Source organism: Lissotriton vulgaris, chromosome 10 (assembly GCF_964263255.1).
Source record: "Lissotriton vulgaris chromosome 10, aLisVul1.2, whole genome shotgun sequence".
In the NCBI taxonomy this organism is placed as follows: domain Eukaryota; kingdom Metazoa; phylum Chordata; class Amphibia; order Caudata; family Salamandridae; genus Lissotriton; species Lissotriton vulgaris.
In genome coordinates this window covers 770,932,306-770,958,765 of record NC_141698.1, presented here as the reverse complement: position 1 = coordinate 770,958,765, position 26,460 = coordinate 770,932,306, and the positions used below count along the sequence as shown (strand labels likewise).

The window sequence follows — 26,460 nt, the reverse complement described above, 5'->3', positions numbered from 1 at the left end:
GGCTCGTGTCCTTCATCAATTCCTCATCGTGCAAATTTTACATTTCTACATATCTACGATGACATATTTTTCGAAAGTTAAAGAATCACTGTTTATCTATGCCCCTGGATCCTAACGAAAACCCGATGTAATGACACGTTTCATTCACTCGTTTTTAACTCATTTTTCAACTAGCGGTATAAAAACCTTCCAAGTTATTTTCACAGTGCCTAACACACGCTTAAAAATCCATCACTCCATTTATGAACTCCTTGGTTTAATCCCTCAAGTGTCACATACCTGCCATTCACACTCGAAAGTGAACAAACAGAGTCTGCCACTGCTTCCTCCGCCAAACTATTGCATCCCACAATCCCTCCCTGTATTTCACCTGCGTGCCTGTGACCCTGATTGGTCCGAAGATTTTTGAAAAAAGGTATCATTCTAGTCCGTGTGAGTATTGGTTCCACCTGATGTTCGTTACTCTAAGACTTCATTTCCCATGTTACATTGCCAAGCAGTCTAACCCATGGAAAGTCCCTATAATCACACCCTGAGATAAATCCCAGCACCTTGATAAACATGAAAATAAACGTGCTTGTGTATTATATTAAAAAAACAGTCTTTCATTGCTCGTTGTTTGACATGACAGCCCGAAATGCATTGGGTGATTTTCTTGAATAACAAAAGGTACCAGAGGGTCTCAAAATCAGACAAAGCCCAGAGGTGTAAAGAAGTTACCCAAGACACCCAACAACCTAAATTGATACGGCACAGAAGGCTCTCAAAGGATGAGGAAATTACCCATCAGTCACCATTCGGATCCGCCCTTCATCATTTGACCACCCTTGCCTCAGGCAGTCTACATTATCAGACTGCTTAAGGTCACACATACTTTTAATCTTGGTATTTAAGGCACGCATAGAAAAAATATTATTTTGTGCTTTTCTAAACCAATTTTAATACACTCCTTTGTCTTGGTTTCTTCTCTCACTCACTTTTTCCTGCACTGCACACCCCAGTCCCATGTATTTGTCCACTCATCAACATCGAGTGGCAGACCACACTGTTAGTGTCTATACTATCTGAGGGACCCCCTTACCACCGGGTTGACCTCTGATTGTGGCACTGATTTTCTCAGACGGGTGGTTCGGATAAAATCCCAAATGATGAAGGGCGGATCCGAATGGTGACTGATGGGTAATTTCCTCTGGGCTTTGTCTGTTTTTGAGACCCTCTGGTACCTTTTGTTGTTTCTAGGTTCTTTGGGGACTGTATCCAGAGCTTGGTCTATAAATCTCCCCGAGGTCCTCTCCCACCGTAGTGTTTTTGTGATTTTCTTGAATAAACACTGCTTTTAAAGAATTCATGTATCAATCATGTTCTTGGGAAAGTCCAGAGTGACACCATTTGAACAGTAGAAACGTGCAAATAACATGTACACGGAGCGTGTGGTCCCGTCCTTATAAAAATGGATAAAAACATGACTAAATGGATAAATTGGATTGAAAAAGATATAATGTAAAAAAGTACGGCCTAAGACGGCACAACGCTGTGCATTCGCTGGGGACTGGATGCAGTCCCACTTCTATTGATGTTAGTACCTGGTGCCCTCGGGCCGGGCACTTCAGTTAATTGCACGCATGCAAAGACAAAGGTTGGACCAAATTATGGATTTAAGATTGAAACACAGGTGTGTGTCCTGACTCCATGAAAAACAAATATAATAGTTATACATAAAGCGGGTAAGTCCAAAACACAGTGTGCCTCTTATAGGCCTATTTTGCTCCTTAATGCAGAGCCCAAAATTTTAGCGAAACTTCTTGCGACCTGGCTGGTAAAAGTGATCAAAAACCTGATACACCCGGATCAGTCTGGGTTTATGCCGCGTAGAAACACGGCACTGAATTTGCGGAGGCTACATGTTGTCCTGGGGGGGTTCCTCGAAACTACATGAGCCAACGGTTTTGGTGTCCTTGGACGCCTCGATGGCCTATGATAGAGTCGAATGGAATTATCTGTTCGCTGTATTAGCAAAACTGGGCTTCGGCGGTGAGTTTATCGGATGGGTGCGGCTGTTGTATTGAAACCCCCTGGCTAGGGTGGTCGTCAATAATTGTAGGTCAGCCGACTTCGCGTTGGGGAGAGGCACGAGGCAAGGTTGTCCACTGTCCCCGCTGCTTTTTGCCCTTGCTATGGAGCCGCTGGCGGCATGGGTCAGATGGGACAGAACGATACAAGGCCTGCGATGGACACCTGAATGGGAAGATAAGATCTCGCTATATGCGGATGATGTTTTGCTCTATCTTACCAAACCTAGGGAATCCTTCGGGAACTTTCTGGATGTGCTTGGCATTTATGGTAGGTATTCCAGATTAGTGATCAATTGGTCAAAATTGGTGCTCTTTGTGTTGGTGGGAGAGCCGCCGAGGATTCCGCAGAATTACCCAATCCAGGTTGAGACTGTGGGTTTGAAGTATTTAGGTATATACATAATGCTCAAACCGCAATTAAGATATGTGAAAAACTTAGCCTCCCTGCTGGAAAGGTGTAGGAGGGATGTGGAGCGATGGAAGACTCTCCCGCTTTCTATGCTCCGGAGAGCCGCCCTTTTTAAAATAATGGCTTTGCCCCGGTTCCTCTATGCCCTACAGAATTCAATGGACCCTATGCAAGCCTCCTATTTTAAGCAGATTGAGTCGCATCAGAGGCAGCTTTTGTGGGATGGTGGGCCCGTATAGCATTCGCTAAATTGACGTTACCATGGTACGATGGCGGCATCGGACTCCCAGATATGAGAAAGTACTACTGGGCCTCACAACTAGCTGCTGTGAACCACATCATTTACGGGTCCTCTGGGGACCCGGGGTACGGCATGGACCGTGGGCTGGCCCAGGTGGAATACTGGACAGAGCGCTATATGCTAAGCCAGGGACATTCGCTATATGTGTCCCTACTGCGCAGGCGGTACAGGTGTGGCATGCGGCCAATAGGAGCCTGGGTTTGGTTGGCCGGCTGACGTTGGCCACGGCCCTGTTGAACTCAGAGAAGCTAGGAAGTCTGTGGAGATCCAAGGGGTTCGATAAATGGGACCTCATTGGAATCACTCAGATAAGAGATGTCTGGAAGGGGGACACGATACACACATTCGAGACACTTCTGCTGCAATATGGACTACATATAAATGAACACTTTTGCTATAGGCAGGTGAGACACTCTCTTCTTGCCCATGTACCCAGGGGCACGGTGCTTCCGGAGGCTTCGCCTCTTGAGGACCGTGTGCTGGATGGCCACATCCCGGAGAAAACTCTCTCTCTCATATACAGGAAGCTGGCAAACAATCTGGAGAGCCCATTGGGGCGGGTTCGAGCACAATGGGGTGCAGATGGCTTAGAACTAGATGATGAAGACTGGGTGGAGGCGGTCTCCTCCCGAAAGTAGTGGTGATTCAGATGCGGCTCCGGCTGGTACAATTGAAGATATTACATAGGACCTACATAACTGGACCCGGGTTGGTGCGAATGGGGCGGGTGAGAGTGGAGTTTATAGAATAGAGTGTGGGGAATCTGGCACCTTCATGCACACACTTTGGCATTGTGTGGCGATACAGAGGTTCTGGAGGAAGATTCATGACAAGTTGAAAGAAGTGCTGGGTATTGAGGTCCAACAGAGGCCCGTAGATGCCTATTGAATGTGTGGGAGCCTACGGAACTGAATGTGTATCGGAAGCAATGGATGACATTGGCGTATATGGTGGCAAAACGAAACATTGCTCAGCTTTGGGGGGCAATTCAGCCGCCCCGAGTAGCTAAGTGGGCTGAAGACCTGGACTGGTGTATGTTTAGGGAGAAAGCTGTGTACATGGCCTGGGGTTGCCCAGAGAAGTGGGGGAAGATTTTGGGGGCTTGGATGAACACCGAGGAGAGATCTGTGAGTCCCCAGGTTTGAGGTTTGCAACGAGAAGCGCTGGTATCCCTGTGATTCAAGTGTGTAAATATTGATTTAAGATTCTGATTTGCCGTGAAATGCCCATTGAAGGAACATGTAATGTATCACCTGATGCTGCTTATCGTTTATTTGTGTTTATTTTTTATTTGTTAATAAAAAGTTTTTTTTTAAAGTGTACCGCTTAGTGCACTGTTACATTGTGTACCAGTAAGAAAAACTTTTTTCCCCCACTCCAACATTTGTTTGTGTATGGAAAATCCCAGGTTGACTTAATGTATTCTTTACCCAACCTTTCATACAGGCCTGCTGGTATGTGTTTCAAGCAATACTGAAACTGGAAAATCGTCACGGGCAACATAATGGTGCCATGTATTATCCATTCTATGGCTGGTTTCTCAGAAACAGTCAATGGTAATATTTCCAGTTTTTCTATGCTCAGCACCGTATAGTCTGCTCCCCTTTGTGCCAAAGAGATTTGTTTATCTGTAATGTTAAATCCAGTAAACCATGACGTGGTGTTTATTAGACACCAAGGCACTTAGCCTGAACGAAGATTTTGTAACGTCCAGCCTAGCAGCATTATAGAACGCAATTGAGACTGTCCATGTTGTAAGATGAGCAAGTCCTGTTCCATTATGTCTATGGCAGAGAATACATTGCTGTCCAAAGAATAAATTCTGTATGGCCGAGTTATTAACCCATTGTCAACTACAGAGCGGGCTTTCTCTAAATGAATACGATCAATTTCTCGTATTCGTTCTGCAGTTTCCATTTGCGTGACTTTCCATGCTTCATTATAAGCTGCATAAATACCGGCGTATATGAAACGTTTATGACGTGGTTTATGAGGCCCTAGTAGGAAGTCTCTCAAATCAACGCCATCTTTAAGTAAAGTTAAGTGTTGTTTAACCTCTGTAAGTGTAGATTTTTGTAGCCAATCGAGGCACAGTTTTCCTACACTGTAAGTTGTTACTATCCCTGAATGTTGTCTCTGGACATATCTTGGGTCTGGCCTAGTTACTGTAAGCCCTTGTGTCTTGTTCAGGAATCTATCTATCTATCATTATTCATGTCTGTGGGCCAGATTAACCATTTTTTCCAATCAGGATCAGTTCTGTTTTTTTAGTAAAATAGTTTTTACGTCGACCCCCGCCCCCCCCCCCTCTCCCCCCCCCCCCACCCTCCGAAGTGTTTTTACTATCAGCTGTAGGTACAGGTAAGGACGGTTTGTTTAAATTTTTTATCTTGGCTAGTCCAAGACAGGATGTTTGTTGAACAGTGTCATTCAAAACATTATTTGTTCAGGAATAATACAGGCTCGAAATAAAGCTTCTACTCCCTGTACTTGCCAGTCTTTTGAGCCCCAGACAGTTTTTGTTTCTATGTTGTCACTCCAAAAGTCAAAACCTAATGAGAACAGCTGGGCATAGAAGGCTGCTGAATAAATTTGCTTTGTGTTGGTTAGCATACTTTTCATTCCTGTCTTATTGACATTTTTAAAGTAAAATGTTTCTGGATTTGTGGTATTAAAACCTGAGAAGTATGGAAATTTGTTATAGAATGTTTTTGAGCTACCTTTTGGTGGCGTTGGAAAGTGTTCCCATTGATTGAAAGTGCACGAAATGATGACCAAAATGATTATAACAATACATTTGTGCATAATCTGATTAACCTTCTAAGTATTCATGTTTTGTAAATTTTGCAGACATTTCTAAATCTGACATCATGTTATTAACAGTCTCAAAGTCCTAATAATCAGAAAATGTGCTGGGTGAAACCAAGTCACTCAGGGAAACCTTGAATCGATGTGGAATCTTCAGCATCTCGCCGGACCATAAATGTCATATTCAGTTCTGTCCCTTGCTATACCACCTGGTATTGGATTGGATGTGATGTTCACGGATGAGAGGTCTCTTTGTTCACGATGCGATGATTTGTGTGACTTCAGGAGTAAGTTGATGTTCTTACTTGCTGTGTCCATTTTACTATATTTTCCATCTATCAGCTTTCCCAAAGTTAAAACAAGAATTAGCCAAAGTAGGAGAAAAAGTACACCTAACACAATCCAAAATTCAACCCATGGTGAAACCAGATAAGTCTTTTCTAGTTGCTGAAAAAGTGCTGTTATTTTGTCTTTAAAAGTTTTGTTTGCTGGCATTGTTTCGGGCTCACTGGGATCCTCAGAAAATTTATCAAAGTTGATGAAATAGCCAGAGGCAGTTCTGTCAATTGTTGGTATTGCATCCGGATTACTTGAAATCGCTGGAATCAATCAATCAATCAAAGACATTTATAGAGCGCACTACTTACCCGGAGGGTCTCAAGGCGCTTGGGGGGGGGGGGGGGGGGGGGTGCTGCTACTGCTCGAACAGCCAGGTCTTGAGCTTCTTCCTGAAGGAGAGGTGGTCCTGGGTCAGGCGCAGGTCGGTCGGGAGGGAGTTCCAGGTCCTGGCGGCCAGGTAGGAGAAGGACCTTCCTCCTGTTGTCGTTCTTCGGATGCGGGGGACGGTGGCGAGGGCGTGACTGGCTGATTGGAGATGGCGTTTGGGAGCGTAGAAGTTGATGCGGTTGTTGAGGTAGCTCGGGCCTTGATCGTGTAGAGCTTTGTGTGCGTGGGTGAGGAGACGGAAGGTGATTCTTTTGTTGACGGGGAGCCAGTGCAGGTCTCTCAGATGTCCGGAGATGTGGCTGTGTCGTGGGATGTCGAGGATGAGTCTGGCTGAGGCGTTCTGGATCCGCTGGAGTCTCTTCTGGAGCTTGGCGGTGGTTCCGGCGTAGAGGGCGTTGCCGTAGTCCAGTCGGCTGGTGACGAGGGCCTGGGTGACCGTCTTCCTGGTCTCGGTGGGGATCCACCGGAAGATCTTCCGTAGCATGCGCAGGATGTTGAAGCATGACGAGGAGACGGCGTTGATTGTCTGGTCATGGTGAGGGAGGAGTCCAAGATGAAGCCCAGGTTGCGTGCGTGGTCTGTCGGTTTGGGTGCGGTGCCCAGGGCGGGGGGCCACCAGGAGTCGTCCCAGGGGGAAGGCGAGGAACCCAGGATGAGGACTTCCGTCTTGTCTGAGTTCAGTTTCAGGCGGCTGGTCGTCATCCACTCGGCTACGTCTTTCATCCCTTCGTGAAGGTTGGCTCTGGCGGCGGCGGGGTCGTTGGTCAGGGAGAGGATCAGCTGGGTGTCGTCAGCGTAGGAGATGATGTTGAGGTTGTGTTGGCGTGCGATGGCCGCGAGGGGGCTCATGTAGACGTTGAAGAGGGTGGGGCTCAGCGAGGATCCTTGAGGGACGCCGCAGATGACTTCGGTGGCCTCTGACTTGTACGCTGGTAGACGGACTCTCTGTGTTCTTCCGTCGAGGAAGGAGATGATCCATTCCAGAGCCTTCTCCTGGATTCCGACGTTGCTGAGGCACTTCACTAGGGTGCGGTGGCAGACAGTGTCGAATGCCGCGGAGAGGTCTAGAAGGATGAGGGCCGCTGTTTCTCCGTTGTCCATCAGGGCTCGGATGTCATTGGTGGCAGCGATGAGGGCGGTCTCGGTGCTGTGGTTGGCTCGGAAGCCAGACTGTGGGGGGTCGAGGGATCCGTTCGTCTCGAGGAAGGCGGCCAGCTGTTTGTTGACGGTCTTCTCGATGACTTTGGCTGGGAACGGGAGGAGCGAGATGGGTCGGTAATTCTTGAGTTCGGTGGGGTCCGCTGTAGGTTTCTTTAGTAGGGCGCTGAGTTCGGCGTGCTTCCAGCTCTCCGGGAAGGTGGCGGTGTCGAAGGAGGTGTTGATGATGTCCCGCAGGTAGGGTGCGATGACAGCATCGGCCTTGTTGAAGACGTGGTGAGGGCAGGGGTCGGTCGGAGATCCGGAGTGGATGGAGTTCATCATGCGGACGGTGTCTTCGGTGCTGATCGGAGTCCAGGCGCGGATGGTGGTGGTGGGGGGCGGTGGTTCGGTCGTGGCGTGTGTCGGTTGAGTGCTGAAGCTGTTGTGTATGTCCGCGATCTTGTTGTGGAAGTAGGAGGCGAGGGAATTGCAGAGGTCTTGCGATGGGGTGATGTCGTTGTTTCCGGCGTTGGGGTTAGAGAGCTCTTTCACGATGTTGAAGAGTTCCTTGCAATTGTGTGCGTTGTTGTCCAGCCGGTCCTTGAATGCAGTTTTCTTGGTGGCGCGGATCAGTTGGTGGTGTTTCCGGGTGGCAAGCTTGAGGGTGGTCATGTTGTACGGTGTTGGTTCCCTTCTCCAGGCTTTCTCACGGGCTCGGCAGTTCTTCTTGGAGCTCTTGAGTTCGTCGGTGAACCATGGGGCCTTCTTGCTGCTGGGTCTGCTGGGCGGGGTCCTCAGTGGGGCGAGTTCGTCCGCGCAGTTGCTGATCCACTTCGTGAGGTTGTCGGCGGCCTGGCTGGGGTTCGCTGAGCTGGCGGGAGGGTGTTGGTTCAGGGAAGCGGCGAGCTGGTCGGCTGTGATCTTGTTCCAGCTTCTACGAGCAACCTGTTGCTGGTGGTGGTGGATCGTCGTTTTTCTGAAGGTGAAGTGGACGCAGCTGTGGTCCGTCCAGTGGAGTCCAGTGGCGTGGCTGAATGAGAAGACGGCGTCGTGTGTATGTCCGGCGAGGTGGGTGGGGGTGGACACCAGCTGCTTGAGTCCGAGGTTGGCGAGGTTGTCGAGCAGGGTGATGGTGTTGCGGTCGTTGTTGTTCTCCAGGTGGAAGTTGAGGTCCCCCAGGAGGATGTAGTCAGCGGAGGGGAGGGCATGCGGGCTGACGAAGTCGGCGATGTCCTCGCTGAATTGTGTGCGTGGTCCCGGGGGTCGGTAGATCAGGGTGCCTCTGAGGGTGGTGTTCGGGTCGGTGCGGATCTGGAAGTGCAGGTGTTCGGCGGTTGTCAGAGTGTCGTCGGTGTTGGTCGTGATGTGGATGGTGTTCCTGTGGATGATGGCGATGCCTCCTCCCGTCTGTTTGACGCGGTCTCTTCGGGTGATCTTGTATCCCTCTGGGATGGCGATGTCGGGTGCTGAGGAGTCGTTCATCCAGGTTTCCGTGAGGAAGGCAACGTCAGGAGCTGTGGTGTCGAGGAGGTTCCAGAGTTCGATGGTGTGTCTGTGGACGGAGCGGGTGTTGAGCAGGATGCACTTGAGGTGGTTGCTGCTGGTGTTCGGCTTGGCGGGTGCTGGTGCGAGGCAGGTCCGGATGCAGGTGAACTTGCAGACGCGGCAGCTGAAGGGTCCGTGGGTGCGCTACGGGGTGGCTCGGTAGCATCCAGGGATCCGGCCTGTGTTGAGTGCGATGAGTTCGGTGGCATCGTAGGACACTCGGGTCGTCTTCCGTCGGTGGGGGCCAGGGGTCCTGGCACTGGGCGCGGTCCAGGCGCGGACGGGCGCAGACGGGCTTACCTTTGGCGCGCCCGCTGCGCGTCAACGCTGCGCGTTGGCCACTCTGCCATATGAGGAGAGTGGGGGGGCGGAGCGTGGGCGGAGCAGCTGGGAGGCGGGAGGGGTCGGCGAATGGGAGGGGGACACAGGGGAGTGGGCGGGGCCGCGGCGGGGAGGTGGCGGGAAAACGCGGCAGGGGCTGGCCTCAGCAGGGGGCTAGGGAACAGCGGGGGGGAGCTGGAGGCGACGGGGAGAAGCCCAGGCAGGGAGCCTCGGCAGGCGGAGGTACGGCGGCGCTCAGAGGGAGGAGCAGGCAGCGCAGGCGGGGCACAGGCTGGGCGCAGCGGCCGGGGACCAGGGGAGCCGCTGGTGCTGGGGGGCAGCAGCGGGCCTGGAGCACGGCTGGAGCGGCAGACGGGCAGTGGTGGTTCTTGGCAGCAGCGGGGGCACACCAGGCTCGTACCAGGAGGAGTGAGCTCGGTGCGTGGGGTGACCGGCCCAGAGGTCAGCTTGGTCCCTTGTCATATTAGTATAGCCAGAGGCTATATCATTGTAGACGGGAGTGTCTTGACAAACTGTTATTTGGGTTTCTAGAGGCATAAGTTCCATTGCTTTGTTGCATAGTCCTTCTTTTCTTACTGCAGATTCTTCAAAGGTGATGAGTCTCTCAGTTTGAACCTCTTGGATAGTAGCCAGATTTGGTTGTCTGCTACATCTTTGGAGTCCCCTGGGCCTACTACTTATCGGCCACATAGTGTGGTTTTACCAGGTCAATTGATACAGACCTGTTCTCCTTTCTTCCAGCAAGGGGCAGCAGTAACACTGTTCTTGATCCGTGGATTGCTAGCACAGGTACTGGTTTTCTATATGAAGGCCCAAGTTAGTTCCTTCTTATCCGCGCTCTTCTCTCTGACTAGATCCCCAATCTTTGGAATCCAGACAGGCCTTGCTGGGACAGGTGGTTTTTCTTCAGTGGTCGTTGGCTTCTGTAATGTGTTGCTTATACTTCTTCTTGTTTCATTTAAGTCCTGCAAAACAGCCAAACGGTCTTTGATATCAAAGGGTTTTTGTTCTACCACTGAAATATGACGATCAAGGTCTTCGACAATCATTCTAGTACCAAAAAGGATTTCATATGGAGTGATTCCACCCAGAGAATTTCTTGGCAGATTGTTAAGACTACATGGACACTTATTAGATGTTTGACCCACCCGTCACCCGAGCCTAATACCCAGCTGTTATAGATTGCTTTATGTCACGGTTTTTTCTTTCCACAACCGAATTTCCCTCAGGATGTAATGGACTTGAGTACCGCAATGCAACGCCCAAGCTGGCCATGGCCTCCTTGTAAGCTCGAGAGCTAAATGCAGGACCCTGATCAGAACGTAGCGTGCCGATTGCGTATATGCCGATAAAGACTCGCAAATCTTTTCTAACAGTTTGGGCGTCAGCTGAGCGCTGAGGCCACATCCAAATGAATCTTGAGCTTGAATCTACTGCGACCATGATATATTTATAGTTGCCATCCCTTTGCAAGGGACCACAGTGGTCCAGGTAAACACACGCTAATGGTTTATCTGAAATTAGAAGGGGCGTCTCACTGTTGAAACTTTCATTTTCAGGCAGATTTCACATCCAAAACATAGTTTCGGGTCTGTTTCCTCATGCGTGGCCACCAGTATTTTTGCTTTAATAATGACACTGTGGCGTAAACACCTGCGTGTGCAGAGGCAAGTCCTTCATGTGCTGCTAAGATTAGTCCTAATCTGTGTTCCATGTTTGGAATTACTCTATCCCCCACTCCAGGGATTCAATCAAAAGGAACATTATTTGCATCAGTTCTATAGGAGTACGTGAGTGGAAAGCCTTTCGGTAACGTTTTACCGCTGTCTTTATTGGAAACAGTGACAGCCTGCATTATTTCGCTGTCTATTTTTGTTTTTGAACGAGTGGTTGCAGCTATGGAAGCCGTTTGCACAGCTGCCTTTGCGGCTTCATCAGCCAATGAATTCCCTTCAACGTGAATGGCATCACGCTGATGACTCAGTGTATGGATCACGTGAGTCTTTTGTAGTTCTTTCTGTAATTTAACTATTTGTTCCAAAAGCAACTTATGCTTGATTGTGCCACCTTTTGCATCTTTGAAACCGTTTTGAACCCAGTTCTGCAAGTATTCATTGTAAGACTGGACACAGTAATACGAATCGCACACTATGAATGTGGGGAATTCGCGATCGGTATTTTCCAGCGATATCTTGAAAGCCTGTAGTTCAGCTCGCTGAGCTGTACAATCTCCTAGGGATTGAGTTTTTGTGACCATAGGTCTGAATTTATCATCGCGCCAGCGACCTTTAACAATCGCGCACGTAGCACTATAAGCTTGTTTTTCCCCCAATTGCGGGCTGTGCTGATCCGTCAGTATAAATTATACATTCGCACTGTTCTAGAGGGAGAATTTCAGTCTGTTGCAGCAAGAGAGTTAATATTTTTTGCGCATTATATTATTCATCAGTGCTGCACTATGTGCATTTTGTACTGCAAATGTTTTGCAACAAGAGTTTAAATGTCTGTAGTCCAAAACTAGACGATATGAATTGTCTGGTTTGGAGACAGGAAACAAAGGATTGTTCATTGATGAGGTGCATGTTTCAATCACCCCTTGGTATTCAAGTTGATCTAAGATCTCCCTGACCTGTTTTTTAGCTTCTTGCTTAACTGGATATTGCCTCTGAGCAGTTGGTTGATTTTTTAACTGGATTTTATGGTGAGGAGAATCCTCATCCCATCCTACATGATTTTTATATAATGCTGGAGCCTGGGCTACTGCCCATTTTCTGGCATAGGTGTATTTTTTATGAATCCGAATATGATTGGAGAAGGCTGGCATATTGTTGTCTTCGCCATGTGGGCACTCCCTGACAAATTTTGGTGGCCAGTCTTTTTCAGCTAGAAGAATGTTATAACCCTTAGAGAGCTTCTCCCAAAAGAGTGCTCTTATTTTCCTAGTTATTTCCCCCTCCATCCGGAGTGTTACTTCATATAACTTATGGGGTACACTAACCCTGGTATCGGCAGTTTCAACTTGAATATACTCATTCAAGTCCACTGTCTCCAGATGATTCTTTAGGATCTTGCGAGCTATGGTAACTTCTGCTGCGCTGTCTAGCATTGTCTGGGCCCACTCACCGTTCTTGAGTTGTGTCCTCAAGATCCTCTGCATGTATGATTTTTAGACCTGCTACCTTCTTCTTGGGAAATAGTGTTTTCTGATTTTTTGGAGCGTGTTGATCGTCTTTGGACTTTACGAGTTCTTCCTTGTGTTCTGACCGTCCTCTTCTTTCCAATTTCTGTGAGGAAGTCTGAAAGGTACGAGGAGAACGTGTATCAGTATCTTGATATCTATCATATTTTCTCAAATTATCCCTATTCCTGAGGTCATACCTCTTTTCAGAAGGCTCCCTTTGAGGAGACCTACCTCTGGATTGAGAAAGCTTCTCTTTAGGAAGTGTCTGTCTAGTATTTTCCCACTTCTTTTTAGGAGTATTGAGAGTGTTTTTAATAAAAGCCTTTTCAGGATTTTCTGTTAGTTGGGGCTCTACTGGTTTCCCACCCAAACTATCTCTACCTAGTTCTTCATAGGATTTTTCAATTATTCTTGCTAGTTCATATGGTTGCTCAGTTACATCAAGTTCTTTTAATTTTTGGCGGATCGCCACGGATGCTGCTTCACCTTTAATATTAGCTAATATTATAGCTGAGACCTGTTTGAAATCTTTTTTTTTAAAACTTTATTTTTGGTTATGCAAAGAAACATAAACATTCCCCCCCAATTGCGGCATCATACAAAAACTGTTGCATACAGAACGATGACCTCATTAAGGCACATTAGGCATACAATCATCACTGGGCAAAAAACGGACATTGGGACTCATGAAAAATCATACATTACAATCAGGACCTAGCAACAGTGAACATGAGGTAGCAGCCGAGCGCAAACGACAACCCAGATCTAACCGTCCCCATTACCCTCCCCGTCAGTTCCCGACCCCTCAGGTGTGAACATTTCTGCACTAGTCCCCTCAGAATCACTCAAGGTCAGACCAGCAGTACACATTACTCTCCATGCTAACAGGTCTTCCTGCAGTCTCTCATCCCTACGCGTGCATTGCATATGAGTCTCCTCCGCCAGAGACCACTCCCGAACATCCCTCAGACATGCGGAAATCTCTGGGACCCTCCGCCCCATCCAGGTAATGGCCACCCTACGCCGTGCCAGAACCAACATAAGCTGTAATAGTTTATAGGGGATTTTCCTTTTCCTAGGCCGGGGAACCAGGGCCAGCAGACAGTGGAGCGGTGCCAAGTCTATTCCAAGGCCGGTAGCCGCGGCTATACGTCCCACCACCTCCGTCCAGAAACCTCGCACCAAGGCGCAATCACAGGCCAGGTGTAAGAACCCCGCCCTCTCAGCTCCGCACCTGGGACAAGTGTCCTCCCTATCCGGTGAGAAGCGCTGCAAGGAGACCGGTGTCATATAAGTGCGGTGCATAAAATTAAAGTGTGTGAGCTTAAATCGTGCATTACATGACACTTTACGTGTAAGCCCCCTTATACGCTTGCGCTGCCCAGCCTCCAGGGTCTCCCCCAGATCTGTTTCCGAGGCGCTACACGCAGGCTGGACCGGTGGCTCCGAGTCCTGACGCAGTGCGGAGTAAAGCAAGAAAATCAACCTATGGCACCTACCACAGGAGAGAATGATGTTCAATGTATGAGAAGTCTGAGGCGTCTCCAGGAATTTGGGCCACGACTTCCTCGCCACCTCCTGAATGCCGTGGTAATGTAGATATTGCCCCCCCAACCCAAAGGCCTCCGCAGCCTCCCCGTAGGAGACAAACGAGTCGCCCGGATAGAGGTCAGCCAAAGTATCGCAGCCTCCTGCTCTCCAGTCCCTAAAGGACATTAGCTCCTCCATAGCCACAATGGGCGCCAAGATCCAAACCGGCAACTCCCTATGAAAGGGGGCCCGTTGCAGTACTCGTTCCACACACCTCTGCCAGATTGCAGCCGTGTGGCGCATCACATATGCTAGGGTCGCTTCTGCTCCCCTCCATCAATGCCACCTGCAACATCCGTTCGGTGGCACTCCCAGCCTAAAGCTGCATCTCCCATCCGTCTGCATCCACGAACCACCTTGCTGCCGGCAACAGTTGCGCTGCATAATAATACAAATCAAACCTCGGAGCCTCCAGGCCACCTTCCTCCCAGCTCCGAACCAGGGTGTGTAGCGCAACCCAGCTACGTCGTCCCGCCCAAAGCAGTGACGTTAGCAAGGTATTAAGGGTGCGAAATAATCGCGGTGGAATAGGGCAGAGCGAATTCTGGAGGACATATAGCGTTCTGGGAAGCAGTACCATCTTTGTTACAGTGAGCCGTCCCATAAGGGAGAGCGGCAATGTATTCCAGAAGGTTACCGAACTCTGTAAAGACGTAAGTATCCGACCGATGTTTCGAGCCAGTACCTGCGAGTCCGTCGGGGCCACCTGAATCTCCAAATACCGAAAGGCCTCCTGTTCCCAGCACAGTCCAAGGTCTAGGAAGCCCGCCGCCGGTCCATCCCCGTAACCCGCCAGAGGAAATTTCAAGGACTTGTTACGATTGATCCGAAAACCAGAGGCCTCCCCAAAGCGGCCGAGAAGGTGCAACAATACGGGTAGCGATTCATCTGGCGCCCTCAAATAAAAAAGAGCATCATCCGCATACAAAGAGACCACATTACGCGTGTCCCCCACCAGGATACCCCACTGTGTCATCTCCGCGCGGACCCTGACCGCCTAAGGCTGTATAGCCAGCGCAAAAGGAGCGGCGAGGGGGGGCACCCCTGCCGCGTCCCCCGACCTAGCCGCCATTCCACAGAGCGCCCCGCGCCCAACCGTACTCTGGCACAGGGATCTGTATACAACAGGCGGACCCCGCAACAAAAATTGGGGCCCATGCCCACCACTCAGAGGACCTCCAGGAGGTAGCCCCAATCAAGCGTATCGAACGCCTTGGCGATATTGATAGACACTATAACCAATGGTACCTCCCAATCTCGAACTTCATGCAGGATATGATTTAACCGCCGCAAGTTCATGGCGGTATTGCGTCCCGGAATAAATCCACATTGATCCAAGTGGATCAAATGCACCATGTGCGGCGCTAAACGGGCCGCCAAAAGTTTTGTCAAAATCTTGACATCAGCATTAATCATGGTAATGGGTCTGTACGCTGCCGGGTCACATTTGTCACCCCCTGGTTTTAAAATCATACAGATCTCGCCCTGGTTCATGGTAGGCGGCAGAACACCACTCTCAAACGCCTCGACATACACCTGCAACAGGCTAGGGGCAACGGTGTCAGCGTATGCTTGATAAAATTCCGGGGTAAAACCATCACTCCCCGGAGCCTTGGCTCTCGGGAGACCGGCTGTAGCCACCCGCACCTCCCCCAACGTCAATGCTGAATCTAAGTCCTCCACTGCGTCCCTAAACAGGGACTGCAAGTCTAAATCCTGCAAGTACGGCAGGTATGAGTTTCCAGAAACAGCGGGGTCGGCCGCATACACCGTTCACAAATGGGACTGGAGGACCCGGAGTATGGCCCCTTCAGAGTGCACCATGCGCCCCGCTACATCCCTCAGCGCCACTATCCTCTCCGGGGCAAATTCCCACCGTAAAACCCAGGCCAGCATCCGACCCGCCTTATCACCCTCCCTATGTAGCCGCTGTCTAAATTGGCATAAAGGGTACTTATCGAGCCGATCTAGGATGTCATGTACACAGGCTCGGGCCGCCCGTTCCGCCTCCTGCTGTGCCTCATCCGGGTCCAGCAATGTTTGCTGGTGCAACAAGTCACCCTCGGCGTCCCGCAGTTCCCGGAGAAGCTGCTACCTGACCCCATAAGTGAGGCCCATACACTCACCCCTTATGACCGCCTTCAGGGCATCCCACTTGGTGGAATAGGCAATGGACCCCTCCTGCCAGTTCAACTCTAGGTAACTATTAGGTGCATTTTGGACCGAGTCCCTCGCTATCGGATCCTGTAAGAGATCCCCCGGAATCCGCCAGGTTCGAGGGCGGGCTGGCCGCCCCTCCCATGTCACCGTGCACATCACTGGGGAGTGGTCAGACAGAAAGCGAGCCTGATGTGTGATCGCCAGTGAGATGGAAGCGTCGACATTGGCGACTAAAATCCTGTCCAGCCTGCTGTGTGTGTTATCAGTGGGAGAGTACCATGTATAGAGCTTCAGAGTCGGGTGTTGCTGGCGCCATATATCCATCACCCCTAGGTTCCCCATTACCTCGCCGAGCTGCTTCGTCATGCGCGGCTTCGTGCCCGTGCCCTGGATCCCATTATGGCAAACGGGACCCCGGGCGCTACCCAAATAAGTACCCCCCTGGCATAGGAGAAGGAAGAGTGAAACAATTAGCCTCTCCATTTTCTCCCCAATTTACAGGCACCCTCATCATCTAAGTGAGTCTCCTGAAGGCATGCAATGGAGACTCCGTGTCTAAGGAGGAATGAAAGGACTCTATGCCGTTTACCGCACGTGCCCAGCCCCCTCACATTCCACGTTAAAAACGTATAACCCATGACCAGTAGCCAGGCCCCTCTAGGGCCCCATCATCACAACCTGTTATCCTCCCATTTCGTGCCCGCACTGTAATACAACTGATGCCTGTAACAAACCCCCCCAGCAAACCCCCCCAACTACCCCCCTTACCTCCTCCCACGAGCAATATTTCTCCACCCACGATCATGATATCGGCAACAACCAAACACGCCAATCTGCCCTCCCCCTGCTGGTGCCAGGACGTACACAGTCACCCCATCCACCCCACGCTTCAATCACCCACCAAAAACAAACAATAGAATCAACTCCCCCAGCCCCCACAGGGACCCACAATCCTAATAGAGAGCACCAGGTTCAACTAAGAGGTGAAGTTCCACACGAGCCTATCGCCATCTACACAACCCCGCTCCCCCCACACAAACGCTCCCAGTGGGGATTGAAGGACCACCCGTCCCACCCCCCCGAGTGAATTCGTTTTAAGGGCATTACTGAATCATGTAACACTAACACAGTACCAAAGGCCCCCAAACGATCAATATACATCACATGCCATCCAGAAAGTCCCCTCAAGGCGGTACCGACTCTGCAGGCCGCTCAGTCCCCCCGGTATCCGGGATCACCGGAGCGGTGAGAGCCACCTCTCGTGCCGTAGACTGCAGTGTGTCTGGTACCAGGATATCATCCGACCCGTGGTGTTTCGAGGCCCTCGAGTCATCTTCAGCTTCCGACTGCGCTAAGAGCAGAGCCCCATCAGCTCCCACCGTGACTCTATAGTGCTCCTCATACACGGAGGTCTCTGAGCGGCGCCGCCTCCTGTTGGGGTGCTTCCGTGGAGGGCGGGTCCCCCACTTCTCCTGGGGGCCACCACGTTCACCTGGCGGGAGGCCATCTCCTCGGATCTCCAGCCACTCCCAGACCTCCCCTGGGGAGTCAAAGAAATGCGCCTTCCCCTGGGCAATCACCTTGAGCCTAGCCGGATATAGTAGCATGTACTGCAGTTGCATTTCGCGTAGCTTCTGCTTGACCCCCTGAAAGGACTTCTGCTGCTCCTGGTCCTGCTGGGTATAATCCGGGTATATGGAGATCTTGCTATTTTCGATGGTAAGATTCGCTGACTTCCTCCCCGCCCGCAGGATGCAGTCCCTGTCCCGATAATTCAATATCTTTGCTATGATGGCTCGCGACGGTGCGCCGGGGCGCGGCGGTGGAACCAACGCCCGATGAGCCCGCTCGATCACAAAGACATCAGACAGGCTGTGGGGACACAGCTGCGTACGAATCCAGTTTTCGAGGAAACGCTCAGCATTTCCCGCCTCTGTCCGCTCCGGCACGCCAAGGACCCTGATGTTACTCCGACGAGCCCGTCCCTCCACGTCCTCAGCCCTTTGCTCTAGGGCATCTGTGGCGGCCGTGAGCTGGGTCATCGTCTTCTTGAGGGAAGCCACCTCGCCCTGCAACTGTGCTATGTTGCCCTCAGCATCCGAGACCTTGTACGCCACCTTCCGGAGGTCTGTGCTCAATAGGTTGGCATCAATGGACACAGTTTCAATATGTCTCTCCAGTGCCGTGTGGGAGCCCTGATTTGCCTTCAAGAGCTCCGCCCGGGAGGGCTCACCGGGGGCCTCCGCACCGTCTTCCTGGCCAGATTGGCAAGCGATTCGCTGGGACGGCAGCCTCTGGGTGGTGTATTGCGTTATGGTGTTGGGCTGGGTAGAGCGAGACATTCTATCTTTACGAATGGCCAAAGTCCCCACAGCACAATGGAGCTCGCCAACAAGTCTGCCGAGCTGGAGCCCAATGTCCCGCAATCACCCAATAGTAGTCCTGGCTCCAGGACACGGAGCCACCCCACTCCACGGTTCAGCCCAAATCGTACCCGTCCAGTCAGATTCCCGAGGGCGGTAAGGGCCAGGGCTCAGTCCCTGTATACACTTCTATCCCACCAAGGGTGGCTGCGAGTTGCGAGAACCACCGCTCCCCCCACGGCCCCAGGCGCAAGCTCCAACGCCGAATCACAATGAAGGCACAATGAGGGAATCAGGACTCACGAAGGCTCCTACAGTGTCCGGGGGACTATAATAATGGCGGCTCCGCCATACTGCAGGCCCCCCCCCGCAATGGGTTAAGCCCGAGGCGATCGCTCCCAGGGCTCCTTCCAATACTCTTTACCCTCCAGCGTAGCGAGGGTGTCAACACCGCAGAGCAGGGTCCCGCAAAGCCAATCCCGGGGACACGCCACAGGCGGTATGGGTCTCCTCCTCAGGACCGCCCCACAGTAGGATCCACGGGCTCCGGGCAGAGCAGGGCCCGAGCACGGCAGGCTGAATCTGGGTGGCCTCCCCGGCAACCACAGCCGGCACTGTCAAGCTCCGGGCGGGGGGGCCCACAGGAGCAAGGATAGCTCTCCCCGGGGGTCCGGAAACTCCAGGCCGCCGATGCGTCCCAGGCAGTGCGGGGACCGCCCACGACAAAGGCCGGGCCCTCCGCACCCGACCAATGCAGGCCGCAGATTTGGGCTCCACGCGGCAGGCAGCCGCCGTCAATTACCTCGGCTGGGGGTCGCTCCGGTATACCTGGCCCCCGCAGTGATCAGATGGGGCCTCCCCTGGGCAGCGCCTCAAATAACTGTCTATGGGCGCTGGGGGGGCCCAGGTAGAGGTCCGGCCCCGGATTGCGGCTCAGCCGCCACAGAATCGGCCGCCGCCGGCCCCCACTGCCCCCCCTCCTTACCCCCAAGCAGCTGGAGTCCGCCTGCCGGGGAGACCGTTGCCAAGTGACCTCACCGCCTCCAGGGCACCCGCAGGCCACCGGCAGGAGCTCCGCACCAGAGTCCGCGCTCAGGAGCGACCAGGCCCCGATCCCCGGCCTCGCATTGAAAGGCGGGCGGGGCAGTGCTGTCCGGGCCTCACAGCTGATGGTTCCACCGGCGCCGTAATTTTTCAAGCTGCAGATCGACCCTGCAGACCGAGGGGATCGCCTGACCCACTTCTCGGCCCCTTAGATGCCTGGGCAGGATCTTCTTAAAGGATTACGGGGTCCGACGGACGGGAGCTGGCAGAGCTCACTTCCTGTCGGCCATGCTCCTGTTTGAAATCTTCAAGTAATTTCATACCTAGATTCAAAGCAGTCTCTGGCCCGTATTCATTTTGAATCTGTTTCAGGACGTCTGATATTACCGCCATAGACGGAACACCATGAGTTTTTGTGTAGATTGCAGCACAGACTGTACCCCAAGTGTTGCAGTCCTCCAGATGTGGTGCGATCCCCATTGGTAAACACATTGTTAAAATTCTGTGTTTCTCATGAGGTGTACTGTCAGGAAATACTGCCTCTATTTGAGTAATCTTTTGAGCTAACCAGAATGGAATTTGTTCCCGTTTTGCGGGCAATTTACCAATGACTGATTGTATGGTCTGTGTTGTAATTTTATTTGTGTTCCCTGGTAAGGGGTTTGTTGTGGAATCCTTATAGGAGGTTGGACTGTTAGAGTCCGCATGACATATTGAACCAATTGTCTATGTATTTTTATTAGTTATTTTAGTTGAACTAATAGTTCTTCGCTTGAAATTTCTTCAATGTCAGGATGTGGTGTATAGCTGGCTAGTACCGGCCATGTTGCTCCTGGTCTACCTAGTGGATCGAGCCTGGTAATGTGATTTTGATGTTGTAGGGCACCTTTAAACCAAAGCGCATGCTCTTGGTAAGTTAGGAGAATTTCAATGTCCTCAAAAGGAACGTAATCCGTTGGAGGTTCCTCTACTTTGTAGAAGAGGAACACATGTGTTACAGGATTTGCTTCAGGGAAGACAATCCATGAATAGAATACCTCTGCTGCCGATATTTATGTGCCTCTATGACAAAAAATACCCTACCACCTCTTGATGATAGGCCATTTGTTATTAGCTTTATAGTGATGGTTTTCCTTAAGTTTTCCAGGATGATTATAGCATCCGGGTCATTTTGTTGGAAACCTGTAACGTCTAAACCCGGTTGGCCTGCAGTTCTGACAGCTCCACCGTTCTCGTTTTCAATAATTTTGTTGACTGAAAGTTTGCAGAGCAAGTTTCAAGGAAACAAAGATAAGGTGCACAATATTTTGGAACACTGTATCCTTCAACGTTGAACAAACCAAAAACTAATACATAGGATTTTCGTCCTACTCAGTTATGACGGATATTTTATCCTTTTACCCGCTCCAGACGTCTATTGGAGTATTTTACGGGAAAAAGGGGTCTCAGTGAAAAGCACGACTGAGTTACTCTAGTATTCAGTGTTAAATGAGTGCCTTACCAAAAGTTGGGCGCCATGTAGTGTAGTTCCTCTATTCCCAATAGGCTCTGCGCATTGGAATAATATGTCCTATAGATGTGACGTAGGACTTAAGTCGACTAGGTCTCTATCGAATATATTAGACATAATTGTGAGTGCCAGCTAGCTCAGAGGTCACTAGAAACTTTCTTGAATACACAAGAAGGGATTCGTTTCTGACAACCGCATAAACATGACAACTTTTTTTCCCCAAGATAAAACTGATCTTCAGACTCGTGGAAACGATAGATAGATATTTCACTCAGTCAATCGTGCATGCTTCATTTCATCAGAGGTGCAGAGAAATAGAGAGACAGGTGTTTTCAATAAAAGTATTTATTGAACAGTCTTCTTTCTCATGCAAAAGAAATGAACTGCTACAAACGTAATACTGGCTGTAAAGTATAATGCGTACAGTAAGAAGATTATTATAAAATAATACTGTAAAAGCATGATATGGTTCCTAAGCCATAAAATACATACATAAATAACAAAGACTAAAAGTACTCAACTGGTGCTTCTAAAATACGCCTACCCTGATGTACCTAACCTAAGTCTAGTACGAGCAGAGAAGTAAGTAACACTTTGCATCAGTTTGCATTACTTTTGTGATGCAAACTCAGCACAAAGTGTTAGCACATCTCGGACTGGATCCCTGTGATGGGAGAATGGCTTAGTGAGCAGTACTTCACTTTAATTTATATGCTGAGGAGGTCCAAAAAATTAGGCAAACCATTCCTAAAAGGCCTACATTTCACTGAAATGTGGTCCTTGGTCTCAAGCGTATTGGTCATATGTTTGATTAGATCATCAGACCATGAAACAGGCGATGTTACTGACTTCAGATCTTGTGATGATATAACCACAGATACTACTATGCCTCTTCTGCCGTTGCACATTTTAAAAACAGGCCCAGATTAACTAACAATCATGTTGTGCAGCGGCACACAAAAATCAGCAGTGCTGCATTGTGTTATCGGGAAAAAATTGTAGTAGGTCTGCTATGGCCCCTTTGCATAGATTACCAGAAGCTGTAGCCCAGTGGCGCAAAGTGATTTTGGCGCAGCTCTCAAGTTAGCTTTCGGTGCAAAATTGTTTTTGTGCATGAAAGAGTAAGCAGCACTGCCTGTTGCACCATTAGGGAGCCATTGGGCACACATCCTCGCATGAAACTCGTGAGAGGACTTTTCTTCATTCAGTCACGGTAAATACAGTGATTGAATAACAACATTGTTTTCTGTTTAACTCTGTAGACGACTACCCTAAACCTTTTCCTTTCACATTACATCCTTAGGTGCCCCTATCCTATCAACCCTGAAGTAGGACCTAGGACGCCGGCTGTGCTCCGCGAGCTCGACTCTGACCCGCGGCTCATCCTTGACATTGCTCGAATTGCGAGACGGCCATTGAGCCCCCCGTGAAGACCATTTCTTTTCCTAGTTTGGCATTGAAGGAACTTTGAACGATCAGCTACATATCGTAACCGACACTACGAGGAAACCGCTATTGCTTCATCTTTAGGCCAGTAATCAGTTACTCAGCCTTGCATTTTTAAGGAATTAGCACCTGATTGCCCCACCACCCCAAGCCCCGGCGACGCCACCAGTACTTCGCCTAAGGTTCCGTTAAGATCAATTCTGCCAACCTTATCATCCGTTATCTCTAACCAAGAGGCGTTCTCAATTCAGGCATTTCTTATTACATAAGTCCTGAAGATGATCCCCTTTATTTGTTGAGCGAGGGATCGAAACGTCGACATCCAGGAGTGGGCATACATAATAATTTATATTTGTTGTTGTATGTACTACTCCAGGCGATACTGTCAATATTCTTTATTTATAACAGTGCCCTGTCTGCTCTTTTCTTTTGCCTGAAACACCCCTTTCACCCTCTTCTATTTTTCCTTTTCCTTCTAGTACAACACAGGATTGTGTCTTGCTATTGTTGTAGAAATGCATCATAATCATTTACCTTCTACTTTTTGATAAATAAATTCCTTGCCCGGCTGGACAAGGAAGTCAAACCTATAGCAGCCTATTGTGGTCTGTTTATTATCTGCTCAATCCCTAAAAAGCTAAGAACCTTTGTTCAAAAAACCCTATCCTTTCACGTACACACCTGTCCTGAGGAAGACCCCATTAGTAAGGCTTACAAGAACCTACATATACCCAGGGGTCGAAACGCCGACATTATTCTAATTGCCAGTATCATCAACAGTACCTGCTCTACTGTGATTTGTTGCTATACATAGCTTTGCAATACATTGTATGAATCGTCGTAATGTATGCGGTATTGCTTTCGGCTGTTAAATGCCATGCCATTTGAGTAGAAAAAGTATACTTCGCACTATATTTTTTTTAAAACCTCACTTACCTCACCATTATCACTGAAGTCACTTGCACCCTTCCCTTACTTCACCCCAGTCGGGCACTTGAACATTTTTGTAAAAATGACTTTCTGATTATAACTTGTGTTCAGTGTGATTAAAAAACACTGTTGCAAGTATATTTTCTTTTGAGTATTGTGTATGATAATATGTTTCTTTTACACGTTTGGATGTACTAATATTGGGACCACCCTTTATTATACTGTTGCACCATTAAGCCAGCACTTGTAAAGCGTGAACACCCGCATAAACGTGTAGTAAACCGTGACCTTAGTTGAGGAAGAAAACCGTGCTCCTCTTTCAGCATGTTCTCATTTTCATTCAGTTTAGTGTTGCTTTCTTTCATTTACTCTACATATTCGCTGTAAGAAGGAGCGGCCATAATGTGAAGTTTCTTAGTATGATAACTGGTATTATTTGGTCAGTTAGACAGTATTTTAGAGTTTTCAAATTTATGTTGTCTTATTGCTCTTTTGAATGTAAAAACCGTGGATTATGCTATGCACTCTAGTACAATGAAATAACGATATCTAATTGATTCCTACAGGACTAACTGTTCTTTGAGTCAAAAGTGCAATTAGTATGGCTTACTTGTGAAAAAAATATCATACGTATGTCATTTCTATTTATACTGGTGAGGCAGTATGTGTAAGATGACTTCATGGAACATGTTTATTCTGAATTATTATGTAGAATAAAATATTAGCCTTTATAAGTGATATCCTCTCTTCTGTTTTGTATGATGCAGCTCAACAATACTTCTGACGATGGAACTTGCTCATTGACCAGTCCGTTATTGGCGCCTTTCTCTGACCAGGGAAGAGTTGTCGTTGTGGAGAGGATGCTAGCACTATCAAACATTAACTTTGAAAAGACAGAGGACTCCATCAAAGCTTTAACTACAACAGAGCCTGGGTTCCTCCCGCTTATTCTCTTCATTGCAATATCTGGATTCCACACGTTAAGTGGGAATCCCTAAACTATGGAATGCAAAGAGATGAAAGACAGACTAACTGCAGGATGTACTAACTGTAACACTCATAAATCTCGCGTAAAAATGAGTGCTGAACTACAACAAAGTTTGTGTTTAAGAAGTTGCATTGTAAATGTTTTGTGAACACTGGTTTGAAGTGATTATTCCTAATAATGAACATGGACAAAAGTGAGAAAGAGCATTGGCTAAGCCAGTAGGTCTCTTTTTTAGGACCTATCGACTTTGCCAATGTTTTTTAGCGCTTCTGTGCAGCATCCCCAATACTGTACAGAAGCTTTACAGATGCTCAAGAAGAATAACATTTGAAAAAGCTTATGACGCTGCTGCCCATTATTTTGTTGGCACACGCACCACGAATGTGCATGCCTACAAATTGATGCAGGTGCTTTTTTTTCTTTATATTTACCAATCCGAGTTGGATTGCTAAATAAAATTGAAAAAAAATCTTGAAAGCGCCAGAAGCAGCACAGGGGTGCAGGTGGAACCCCAATGGATGGGGCAAGGCAGAAGCACACTGATGAGAGAGAGCAAAATGAAGGGCGAAGAGAAGCACACTAGGAAGACAGCTGGAAAACACATGCACGTTCGTTGAGTGCTCAAGACAAAAGAAAAACAGTTCCCTAAAAGTGAGTATTGGAAGGACACAAGTATATTGCCAGTGAAACCTGAAAATTAGAGGACAGTAAAGCTGACCAATGGTAACCAATGGTAACCAAAAGGCGTGTGCAAGCCCCTCTATTTTGATAAGCCCACAATATGTTTTTGACAACCAGATAGCTCGATCTATAATGATTTGCCCTCAAAGTTTCTCTATTTTTTATTTTTATATTTCAAATTCGTGGCCCCACTGAATTCTTATACATTCTTTTATTGACCTTTATGTTAATTTGCTGTGTGCTCCACTGCATTTCACCAATATGTTTCACTGGGAAACATACTGCTTATGCTTTCGAGGGGCCTACAGTTTTATAGGAAGAAATGATTTCTTAGTTTTCATTTTTATCACATGTACCCCACTTCACATTCCTGTATTTCAAAGCCTGATAATACTACCTGCACAGATCAAACAGTACACAGCTGTTAAACCTATGTATTTGCCTGTTTCACAACCTTAAATATAGCACTCCTTTGGCAACTAAATACTTTAAACAAATAACGTATTTTTGTACAGACATTAAATAAGCATGTGTTGTAATTTATACATGGAACAAGAGCATTGCGTTATTACGCGCAATGAAAGTATATTTAATAATTTTTTCAAACCATCATCTACATTTCACACTACACAGTGAAGTAAGTTGTCTGTGTCTTTCTAAAATAGATGATAATGTTACTGAGTAACACCTCTCTGTGGTCCCTAGTAGGAATGTAGACTTGAATGAATAAATAAACACAAAAGACCCATGATGCTGTTCAGTTTATAATTCAATGTGAATAATTACATGTTTCTTTTAGGCAACTGTGTGACTTTAGTTACCTTTGATAAAAACCTGCTTACTAACAAGGTAAGTGATATTTGAACTGCAACCAATTAACCTCAAAGGAATATCAGTTGTTACTTCAAAGGGATTTTATTTCAACAGTCATTACATCAAGGTAATTACATTGTGATTACCTTACATTGTTGTACATTGGGAGTATTCTGCTTCCCAGATAGGTTGGGTAAATATTATTTCTAACTCTATATATGTTTGTGTAAATATATATATATATATATATATATATATATATATGTGTATATATATCCAAACACAAAGTTGCCCGTGAAGAAGACGCCCACAACAAGTAAGTTGATCTGCCATTCATCATTAATGGGGGTAAAACGGAGCCAGCCGCCAAACATGACAGGATTAAAAGTCTCTCGCCTGACGTGTTTCGTG

The 26,460-nt window shown here is 48.6% G+C and overlaps 1 protein-coding gene across 5 annotated transcripts in view; it reads left to right on the top strand.

The window, feature by feature from the left end:
- Positions 1-26,460, top strand: part of GSDME (gasdermin E) — a 617,497-nt gene that overhangs the window by 536,736 nt on the left and 54,301 nt on the right. For 4 of the 5 annotated variants that reach the window (XM_086941684.1, XM_086941686.1, XM_086941685.1 and 1 more), the window contains one exon: positions 24,335-25,984. The exons of the other annotated variant lie outside the window; for it this stretch is intronic. In XM_086941684.1, coding sequence (XP_086797810.1) covers positions 24,335-24,565 — 231 coding nt within the window. In that variant the 3' untranslated portion in view covers positions 24,566-25,984. Of the gene's footprint in view, positions 1-24,334; positions 25,985-26,460 lie in introns of those variants that run through there. 5 annotated transcript variants of the gene reach the window in all.